Genomic DNA, 11,516 nt, shown 5'->3' on the forward strand with positions numbered 1-11,516 from the left:
GCAAAAAGAAGTAAGTGCAATGACTTTGTAAGTTTGCAAGAGAAGTTTGCATTTATGAATCAAAACAAAATACATGACTTAAAATAAATCCACTAAATGTAAACTCTAAGCCATATCTCTGGACTTTTTTCAAACACAGTTTTGTTATATTAAAGACGGTTATATTTACAAAAATGAATTTCCTCATCACCTTGGTCCAATTGAGTCCAATTTTCACTGGAAACAAGGCCAACAAACTGCCTGCAAATGCTTGTACTTGAACATTATAGCACATATCTAGGGGCCTGGTACTTTGTACTCAAAAAATTAAAATGAACTATTCAGCATAACCTGACAAACAATGACAAATAATGAAGGAATTGGCCGTTAATCTCATAAGTCTTATATAGCAACTCCCTATCTATGTGAATCAATAATTCTTTATTGAAAAAGTGAGGGAAAACAAGTAAATCTTCACAGGAGAAAATAATCTAGCAAATTTATTCTGAGGTTTAATTGGGAAATGTTTAAATGACCAATAACTTAGAAAGGGGTACTACAAACCTCAGTTAATATCAAGGTTGCTAAATGCTATTGTTGAGGCACAAGCAGGCCTGACACATACGCAACACCCCTGGTGATAAAGGTTGTGTTGAAACTGTTATGATGCATTGTTTGTTTGTTATATAATTTTCCAATTACTACCAAGATTCATTAGTTCAGTTATTTATGGCATAAGGGATCAAACTTTTTGGAAGCACCTAAAAGCATATTTGCTTTGTACAAAGTGCAAAGCTCTCAGTGAAACATATAATTCCAATTTTGTTATTCAGTCTTATATATATAACCTGTATTGAACTTGAATTTCTTAATAAACTTTTCTTTGTCAAATAAACTTGTCTCAATCAATTCTATGATGTATATGAAACAAGTTGTAGGGAAATGTCTTATTTTTATAAACCTTTCACAGACATTTCATAATTTGCTTTGCAAAGACAAAACATATACAACAAGAAAAAACAACAGTAAGCAAAAGCCTGTCTGAATAAAATTCAGTTTTTAAAATGACCTGTGGAGTCTGTGTAGTGCATGGAGAGTGTCAGGGCATTCCAAAGTATCAATTATACAGCCACAGTGTGATTTCGAACAGAAGTAAATATTTCTGAGAAATATTGGTTACTAATCTCGAGGGAAAATAGTTGCATAATAAATTAATGTAGGTGCATAAGTAAGGCAGAAGAGGTGTCATTTAAAGTGAATATATCATATTTCATAGCAATGGTTTCTATAGTCTTTGTGGGACACAGTCCATCAACTTTTAGATGTGTCCCTTGTCCTACACACAGGAACAAAATGGCGAAACTGGTTGACGATTCTGTGTGATACTACTGCCATCTACTGGTGCGATTGTAGAACTACAGATACATCCTACAGAAATACTGGAACTTTGCAATTGAACAATAATTATAAATCATTTTAGGAACCAATTTTGACACTTTTAGCAGTACACTTAGCCAAGTGCTACAAGTGCACTGGTTTGTAAAATAGGATTGTATGGAATAAGAAACTACTACACCTCAGAGGAATATTTAACAAAAACTTCACTTTTAGACACTTCATTGTGTACACACAGAGAAATCTGTGATATACAAACTCACTTGAGCAGTGAAGTTGTGCAAAGGTTGTGCATTTGAATGTTTATTACCCTTCACTGAAATTGTTTTTTTTTAGGCCTAAACATTTTTGCATAAGTGACAGTTGTGCAATAAATTTAAGAATTAAAAAAAAAAAACATTTGAAAGTCACAATCCCTAACTTTATCATAGAAGTTTGAAATTTGGTGCACTTGCAGAACTTCTCAACCCCCATGGGGCTGACTGTAGGGACACACTGACTATAGACAACTGAATGACGCCCAGTGGAAAAGTGACTGAGACAGAGTGTTTGAATTGGCAGCCCACCAGTTACAGGACAACTTAATTTCAGAATAAACTAAACAAAGTGAAAAGTAGTTAAAGTAAGCAACAAAGCTGCTGTCCTAGTGGATTTGATTAAAAACTCTGTGTGGAGAGGATTTGTTTGAAAACAATTTGCCAAATCTCATTAACCCTATTCATGTGTTCTCTAGCAAACATGTTGAACTTTGTTCCTAATTGGGACAGCCATTTCAAGTAAATAATCACCTTAATGTTTCCTTTGCTGATTCTTTAATAGCATTCACAACAACCTCTCTCAAAAGGCTCATTTAGTAGATCCCCTTGGTCGTTTTATTGTGGATAAGACATTGAATCCCAAATAACAACCCACCCCTCTGTGCCTGACCTTTACAGCTAGAGTCTAAAGAGAGTTATTGAGATGCTTGTTTGCTCATCCTGGAGCATGACTTGCCTTTTGAACTCTGAGGATTACTGGAAATGTCAGGATGTCCCAATTGTATTGCCAGTAGAAATGAGTGCAACAGCAATGCAAGTTTTCAAAAGAAGTTTCAACTTATGAATCATAACAGAAAAAGTTAAAACTTGTAGGGCCTACAGGTAGATTTAATAAATTCACTAAATTCAAACAAAAATCTAAACCATATTTCTTTTTCATAAAACTGTTGTTGCACATTCAAAGAGAGTTGGTTAAACTCTCTCTGAAGTCTTAAGCCTTATGGTTACTGAAATGTTATTGGTTGTGTCCTTGCTTAAAATCCAAAACTAACCGTTAGAAACACTAATGGCAAAAATAGCCCATGCAAAAAGTATTATAAGCATGTTCAAAACCCCTTACAACTTCTTTTAACAATACAATTTATTATGTTTTCTTGAAAAATAACATTAAACAGTTTTGAACAATGTAAGCATATTTCCTAAGATGATCAAAATTTACATTCTAAAGCAGGCCTCTGAAAAAAGCTCATAAAAATAAAAGAAACAAACATTTCAGAAAAAAATGCTTTTACATCAGAACTGACATGTTGAAGAAATTCGATGATGTACAGAACTGAGAACAGAAGTATGAAGTTTGAAGTAGAGTCTTATTTCTTCTTTCTATCATACCTAGAACAAGTATTCAGGATTTTTTAAATTGTGTCAGTGACAGATCAGTAAAATATTTAGATAATATATGGTAAGTTTTGTAAGTTTAGACATTTCATCCAGTAAAATATGCACACACACGCCTACACGTGCACACACAGAATAATGAGGGCTGCTAGTTTGTACGTGTGCACATGCACACCAATGAACCCTTAGACTGATGCCATCCAAACTATATAAAGAATAGAATGTCAGTATTAGTGTTATTTTAATCTGTCAAATATCCTGTAGACTTGGCATTAAAACAAGGGAAAACATAATATTCACACACAATAATAGCAAGCTGACTGAGTTGAATTGGATGTCTTTAGCACATTTTAACCTTCCTGAATAAGGTACAGGTGTATAAAAAAGCTAGCCAAAAACAACAACAAAAACAATACAAACAAAAATAATTTTAGCTGATGTGGTGATCCTGAATTCAAGGTTAGTGCTTCTATTTTACCTCTTGAAAATGTTTACATTTTCATGTAAAAGTCTATTATTTGTATAGATATTTAGTGGAATTCTTCTTTTCCCTTTACAGGCTTGAAAAGATGAATATATCCATTGCTAATATGACAGGAGTTCCAGATTATCGGGATTCCTTCACCAAGGCTGTGATTAAGAATGTTATTGTTGTGGTTCTTAGCATTTCCATCAACTACATCAATGCAGGACTCATTCATACTTTCTGCGGAAATCAGGTCATTATTTTAATCATATTTACTGCCTTCAGCATGCAGTTATTTCAGAATTAAGTTGAATATACAACTAATGGCAATGTTCAAAGTTTGTTGTACATTTAAATTGAAGCAGAATATCAAAGGCAGTGCCTTGCAAAAGTATTCACATATTTCAGTTTTACATGTTCTTTCATGTTAAAAACACAATATAGTTGGTTGTGGTTTAATTTGACAGACCAACACAAAGTAGTATAGAAAAGTCATGTGGAAGGAAAATGATACTTAGTGTTTAAAGTTTTTACCATTTAGTATTAGCAATTTATTAGAAAAGCCATCTTTCATTGCAGGGTTTCTAAAAAATGGTTTCTTCAGGCCTCTTTTCCATAAAGACCAGATTTTTGTAGTGTAAAATTAATAGTTGTCGTGCAACACATGCAACAGAAAATTTCTGTCACAACAGTATTGAATAAAACCTCAATTATTTAGTCTATCATTCAACATGAAATGTAAATTCTTGACTACTATAAGCAACACTACAATAATGTGCTGTTTTGCTGTTTTTTTGTTTTTCTCCAGATCTTCAACACAAATCCCCGGTACATCCTGTTTGTTCACTTGGTGATCAATGACATGATCCAAGTAACGCTGACTGTTGCACTTTTCATCATTAGCTACATCCTCTACAAGATCCATGTATTTGTCTGTTGCATCTTAATACTGACTGCCCTCTTCACCACTGAAAACACCCCACTGAACCTGGCCTGCATGGCAGTGGAGTGCTACATTGCCATCTGCATCCCCCTCCGCCACGCTCAGATCTGCACGATCAAGAGAACAAGGGTGCTGATTTCTTTAATCTGGATCACCAGCTTGGTGTCTGTTCTCCCTGATCTCTTCATTACCTTGGCCACGGAGCCACTGGATTATTTTAATACACAAGTGTTTTGCCTAAGGGAAACTGCTTTTCGAAGTCCCAGAATCATAGAGCGGAGAAATATTACCTATATTGTATATCTGGTTCTCGTTTGGTGCATTATTTTTTTCATTTATTTCCGCATACTATTTACGGCAAGAATAGCAAATAGACATGCTAAAAAGGCGAGGAACACAGTCCTCCTTCATGGACTTCAGCTTCTTTTGTGTATGGCAACATATGCAGAACACCTGGTGAAACAGGCTGTGTTGCAATGGCTTCCTAAGTATTACTCAGATTCTCTGTTTGTTTGTTATATAATTTTCCAAATACTACCAAGATCTATTAGTTCACTTATCTATGGCATAAGGGACAAAACCTTCAGGAAACACCTAAAAAGGTATTTATTATGTAAGGTGAACCCACAGTGATATTAATAGAGTATATACTGTATATCTCTCTCCAGTTTTTTCAGTCTTTTCATGTGACCTGTATTAATCTCAAAAATGAATATGGTTTTGTGCTTTCTCTTACTTTTTTTGTTTTTCTCTGCATAAACATATATGTCATTGTGATGTGTAATAGTTTAAACTCCTCAATAAAAAAAGAACGCCATGATCCTTCTAAGCACACTTCAGAATTTTGAGCTATAAGTTTAACACAATATGTAAACATGTCATGTTGAGTCTAGAGCAGGTATCAATAAGGTGACGTTTCTAAAAAATAAAGCTGCAGTGGTAGTAGTAACTTTTATAAAGATATGTTTTTTACATATTTGTTAAAAATGTCACTATGTCATCACAGTATAACATGAGAAAGATAATCTGTGGAAAAATTCAAGCTTCTCTGCCTCCTCCCTGTGGTCCTACTGCTACCTGCAAGACAATGAACCCAAAGCAACCCAAGATCCAGACAGTATCAATCCAATCAAGGAAATTACAAATAATCCAGGAGGTTCACTACTTGCACCTCAATAAATGTGACAATTTGTAAAACATGAGTTGTTTTACAAATTGTTTGATAGGGATGCCATGTAAAAGAACCTTCTCTGCAAAAAGAGAATTATATTTGCAAAGAACCAGAACCAACTTAATTTTGTTTGTACAAGCAGGAATTGTTGCCCTGCGACAAACTGGTGACCTGTCCAGGGTGTACTCCGCCTCTTGCCCGGAACGTTAGCTGGAGATAGGCACCAGCACCCCTCCCAACCCCACTAGGGACAAGAGTGTTAGAAGACGGACGGATGGATGGATGGAAGTGTAACCACTACTTAATTTAATTAGCAATAAATTCAGTAGGAAAGTTACTTTTGTTCTAGGGTCACACAGCAGGATGATGAGCATAAAAGTTTTAACAACTCAAGTTTATTTTTCTTTCCCCACAAAAAAAAAATAATCCAGGTAACACTAATTACCTTAATAAAATTAAGGTATAAAACTTAAATTGTCCACCCTTATATACAAATATCAAATTAATATATAGAAAATTGAGGGTAGTTTTTTTAAACAGTAGCTTTAAAGCTTATTTCAACAAAAGAAATTACATATTCCAGTTAGTCCTTCAATATAACAGTTCAGTCAGTCAGTTCAGTCAATGTGCACATAAGTTGTCCGTTATGAAAATGTTCATGAACAGATAGTTTGTGGAATAAAAAAAAAGATTTGGGGGCCCCCTTTTTGTTCAATAAGCTTATCTGTTGTCCAAGAAAAACATCCAGCTCCAGCAGCACCAGGCCCTCCGTCTTTCCAGGCTTCAGTCCGAGTCACAAAGATGGCGGCGGATCCCTCCTGCTTCTGGAACCACTGGCTCGTTCAGGTATCGGTCGTCCCAAAAAAAAAAATAACCTGCATGCAGAGCGTTAACCGATCATGCAGGTATACGGAAATCATAGAAATCTTTCAATTACTTCTCAGTGAAAATCAAATTAGCGTTTAAAATAAACCAAAAACGCTCAGTAATAAAGAAATTACTTAATAAACATCACTTCATCATAAACAGTCTCATTTCACAGAGCTATGCTACTTACAGAGCGACACTTTATACTCCGGTTGGTTTTTTTTCCCAGTTCGAAAAACACTGAGCAACGTTAGCTCCAGCTAGGTAGCCATTCTGCGTAAGTAAGCAGCTGAAAATAAAACAACAGACTCACCGGAGAACTCTCAGAACAGAATGTACATTATCCAGTTCAAAATAAACAGATTTCTCTCATATCACATCAGCACTTATGCGTAGTAACTTCTCTACTTCTGCTGAAATGTGCTAAGTCTGCCATTTCTTTTTTCTTCTTCCTCTTCTTTACTCTTCTTCTCGTACCGACACAGGAGAAATGTGGGTCTAGTGCCCTCTACAGGACATTCTAAGAACTAACAAACAAACACATTAAACATACAGACAGATCAGCATAGTTTATGGGGGTTACAGAAGCAAGATTTGTTTATGTCTTCTTAAGCAATTGATCAGGTATTAGTGATTTTTAAGTTTTCCGATGTCCAATCAATTACACAATTAGCTATCTATTATAAGTTTTGTGAGTCTGGAAGTTTCGTTCTGTAAAACCTGGACATCCGCTATACACATGCAGCATCCAGAGGATTGCTAATTTCTACTAATGCACAGGCATGAATACTTAGACTGAAGCCATTCAAACTATATAAAGAATGGAACATCAGTATTAGTCTTATTTGAATCTGTCAAAGTTTATGGTCCTCATGTCAGCCGCTTCACACTCGACTGCGAACCGCTCCAAAGTCAATGTTCCTCACATTCCCTGGGATATGTTCAAAGTTCTCCCGGAGGTGGGAGTTAAAGCTCCATGTCACGGAAGACTCTGCCAAACGTTCCCAGCAGACCCTTATAATACGTTTGGGCCTGCCAGGTCTGACCAGCATCCTACCCCATTACTGGAGCCAACTCACTACCAGGTAGTGCTCAATGGATAACTCTGTACCTCTCTTTACCTGAGTGACCAAGACATGTGGCCACGGGTTCAATGAGACTACAACAAAGTGGGTCAATGAACTGCTGCCTAGGGTGTCCTGGACATATGGACACCATAAGGAACATGGTGTTTGTTATGGACAATCCATGACAATAATGGCAAAACATTATTTCAGAGTTTATTTTCAATAAATTTGTAAACATGAACTCATAAGTCATACTAATGAAATATGACAAAGGGGTGTTGAGGCCTGGTTTCCTCCAACTTTTAGTTGTGGCCCTGGTCCAACACAATAGCAATCCAAGAGGTATCCAAGAGGATTGCTAATTTCTACATATCCACGGGCACACCCATAAGCCCTTAGACTCAAGCCATCCAAACTATATAAAACATGGAATATCAGTAGTAGTCTTATTTGAATCCATGATAGTAAATCCTGTATAAAGATCTGTCATTAAAACAACAGCAAAATAGTTAATGAGGAGGGAAACAACATTAGTAAGTCTTTATGAGGTAAATGGATTACTTAATATATTTTAACTGTCCTGCATGAGGAACAAGTTAAAAAAGGTTTGCTGGAAGAAAAAAGATTTTATCCAATGTGAAGATCCTGAACCTGAGGTTGGTGATTCTATTTTATCTTTAGGACATCTGCAACTTTTACTGTCTGCTGTAAATGTCTTTCTGTTTCTCAAAATTACATGGTGATATTTCATAACAGGATTTAAATTGTTTCTCCTCCTGTTTTTCAACTCATATTATTGTGTCTTAAGATTAATGATTCTGAAATCATCAAACTGAAATTGATTTTTTGCCTTACACGACAGGCTCAAAATGTAAAGAGGGAAGAATTTTTGTTACTTTGGTATCAGTTAGAAAGCAATAATGCAGGCACTGGGCAACTTTAACAAGGACTTGTGATTGTTGCAGCATTTAGTGAAGGTTAATGTATTTATAAGCATTCAAAGTGCTTTAGTACACCTAGGCATGTAAATATGCTTTATTCAGTAAATCATAACTATTACAAACGTGAGAAGGAGATGTGAATCTATTACCTCCTTTTTACGCACCCTGCACTGGCTCCCTGTTGCAGTTTGGCTTATTTAAGGTTTTATAGATTGCTTGTGAGTGTTGCCCCATAAACTTTATAGAGCAATTTTACATAAGTGAGCTGTTGAAGCCTTACATTTCATCCAGAGCCCTGAGATCAGCTGACCAGCGTTTGTTTGCTGTCCCTAAAACTAGGTTTGAGAAAAGAGGTGACAGAGCTTTCACTCTGGTAACTTTCACTTTAACAGTCTCTCTCGCTCTCTCTGTCAGTCGATCAGTTTAATTCCAGACTGAAAACATTTTTTTTTCTCTGGCCTTCAACACCAGTTAAAACACAATAGTATATTTTTGAATTTTGGGGAAATTGCTGCAACTGAAATTAAGTATGTCTTGATTTTTATTGATATTGTTACTTTACTGGTATTTTAATTTTGCCATATTTTATTTAACCAACATAATTTTAATTCTTATTTTATAAAATATCCGCGTATGATGTTGTAATTATTATAAAGCTTTTGGTTAGCTGAGGTTGTTGTAAATGTGCAGTGTAAATAAACTTGATTGATAAAGTTCTTCTGTAAAATAAATAATACTTTCTACTTTTCTCTTTACAGGCCTAAAGTAATGAATTTGTCTGCTGCCAATGTGACAGTGGTTGTACAATATGGGGATTCCTTCTCCAAGGCTTTGATTAAGAACCTCATTGTTGTGGTCCTCAGCATTTTCATCAACTACATCAATGCAGGACTCATTTACACCTTCTCTAAACACCAGGTCAGACTTTTTAATGACATTTACTGCCTTAATTTACTGCATTATTTTTGTTATTCAAAGAAGGAAATACAATCAGAAAAGAGGAAGATAGTAATTTAAACATGAGTTGAAGCAGCTCAGCCATCAAAAGTTAGGTTTAGAACACACAAAATATAACAATAATTTCTAGAAAATTTTATATTTTAAATAAAAATACGACTCTAAAACCAATGTCTAACCCAATATTATTTATTAATTACAAGTACTGTTTCAATGAACAGTGCCATACTTTTTAACTTTACCATATTTCAAGTCCCTTTCCATAGGTATTGCATAAAACCTAATTTATTATGTTGTCTGTCACTCAACATTATATATTATTTTTGACTTCTATAACTATTACTACTAACACATGTGCTTTTTGTTGTCTTCCTTTAGATCTTCAACACAAATCCCCGGTACATCCTGTTTGTTCACTTGGTGATTAATGACATGGTCCAAGTAACACTGACTGTGGCACTTTTCATCACTAGCTACATCTTCTTTAGGATTCCAATGACTGTCTGTTGCTTCTTTATACTGATTGCTATCTTCACCACTGAAAACACACCACTGAACCTGGCCTGCATGGCAGTGGAGTGCTACATTGCCATCTGCATCCCTCTACGCCACGTTCAGATTTGCACAGTTAAGAAAACACGGCTGCTGATTCTTTTAATCTGGGCCACCAGCTTGGTGTCTGTTCTCCCTGATCTCTTCATGACTTTGGCTACGGAGTCACAGGACTATTTTAAATTACGTGTGTTTTGCGTCAGGGAACGTGTTTTTCCAAATCCCAGAATTATAGAGAGGAGAAATATTACCTATATTGTATATTTGGTTTTAGTTTGGTGCATTGTCTTTTTCATCTATTTCCGCATAATGTTCACAGCAAGAACAGCAAGTAAAGATGCTAAAAAGGCGAGGAACACAATCCTTCTCCATGGGTTTCAGCTACTGTTGTGTATGGCAACATATGCAGAACACCTTGTAAAAGATATGGTGTGGCAACGGTTTCGTGATTATTATTTAGATGCTCTGTTTGCTTGTTATTTATTGTTCCAAATAATACCAAGATTTATTAGTTCAATTATCTATGGTGTACGAGACAAAGCGTTCAGAAAGCACCTAAAAGGATATTTACTGTATAAGATAAGCCCACAGTAACATTACTGAGGTATGTACTTTTGAATCTTATAATGATGTTTTAAAAAATTGACTATTCTCAAAAAATTATTTTACATGTATTTAAACAATTTATGAGGAAACTGGACTTTTTAGTGACAACAGGATGCAAGAAATTAAATTTATATTCTCCATTTGTACCTTCATTTAAACATAATGTAAACATCAAATTTATTCATACAATCCTTTATAAAAAAGAGCCAAATTGTTATATAGTCAATCCTGAAAGATAATAGATAAAAGATTTCCAGATTTTTGCATGCTTATCATACTTTGGTTTCAGAACATCAAACCAATAAATATTAACCAAAGACAACACAAAAAGTGCAGTTTTTAAAATGAAGATTTATTATTAAAAGAGAAAAATTCAAACCTACATGGTCCTGTGTGAAAAATGATTTCCCCTCTTGTTAGAATATAACTGTAGTTTATCAGCCCTGTGTTTACTGTCTCTACCAACACCAAAGATACAAAGAAATTCAGGAACAAATGAGAAAGAAAGTACAATGAACTTGTCGACCAAAACATCCTGATGGAGAATGTCCAGCTATCCTTTCTTGACCTCAAGCTGAAATGACAGTTGGTTCTGCAGCAGGACAATGATCCAAAACACGGCAGTAAGTTCACCTCTGAATGGCTGAGGAAAAACCCACTTCCACTCTGGCATGGGAGCTCAAACAGAACTCTGCTTCAGCTTTTCTCACTCAACAGTTTGCCTCAATGATTACAACCCACAGTCCACTAGAGATGTCCTCTCAGTAAACTATCCAGGGGAGTTTATTCCCTTACATGAGAAGGAGATGCAAGAAATTTCTAATACAATTAATCCTCCTGAAAATGACAATGATGGTAAAACATTTTTTCAGAGAACACAGCAGATAATTTTCAATAAACTTGTAAACATGAATTCATAA

The 11,516-nt window shown here is 35.3% G+C and overlaps 2 protein-coding genes across 2 annotated transcripts; both read left to right on the forward strand.

The window, feature by feature from the left end:
* The first annotated feature begins 2,845 nt into the window (after positions 1-2,845).
* LOC102233369 (adenosine receptor A2b-like) lies at positions 2,846-5,139 on the forward strand. The gene is made up of 2 exons (XM_005814638.2): positions 2,846-3,745; positions 4,301-5,139. The coding sequence occupies exons 1-2, from the start codon at positions 3,596-3,598 to the stop codon at positions 5,066-5,068; spliced, it is 918 nt and encodes a 305-aa protein (XP_005814695.1). The 5' UTR covers positions 2,846-3,595; the 3' UTR covers positions 5,069-5,139.
* A 4,110-nt stretch (positions 5,140-9,249) lies between these two features.
* On the forward strand, positions 9,250-10,584 carry LOC102219116 (olfactory receptor 52A5-like). Its single transcript, XM_005797169.1, has 2 exons — positions 9,250-9,399; positions 9,817-10,584. The coding sequence occupies exons 1-2, from the start codon at positions 9,250-9,252 to the stop codon at positions 10,582-10,584; spliced, it is 918 nt and encodes a 305-aa protein (XP_005797226.1).
* Positions 10,585-11,516: the final 932 nt, after the last annotated feature.

This window comes from Xiphophorus maculatus, chromosome 20 (assembly GCF_002775205.1).
Source record: "Xiphophorus maculatus strain JP 163 A chromosome 20, X_maculatus-5.0-male, whole genome shotgun sequence".
NCBI classification, from domain to species: domain Eukaryota; kingdom Metazoa; phylum Chordata; class Actinopteri; order Cyprinodontiformes; family Poeciliidae; genus Xiphophorus; species Xiphophorus maculatus.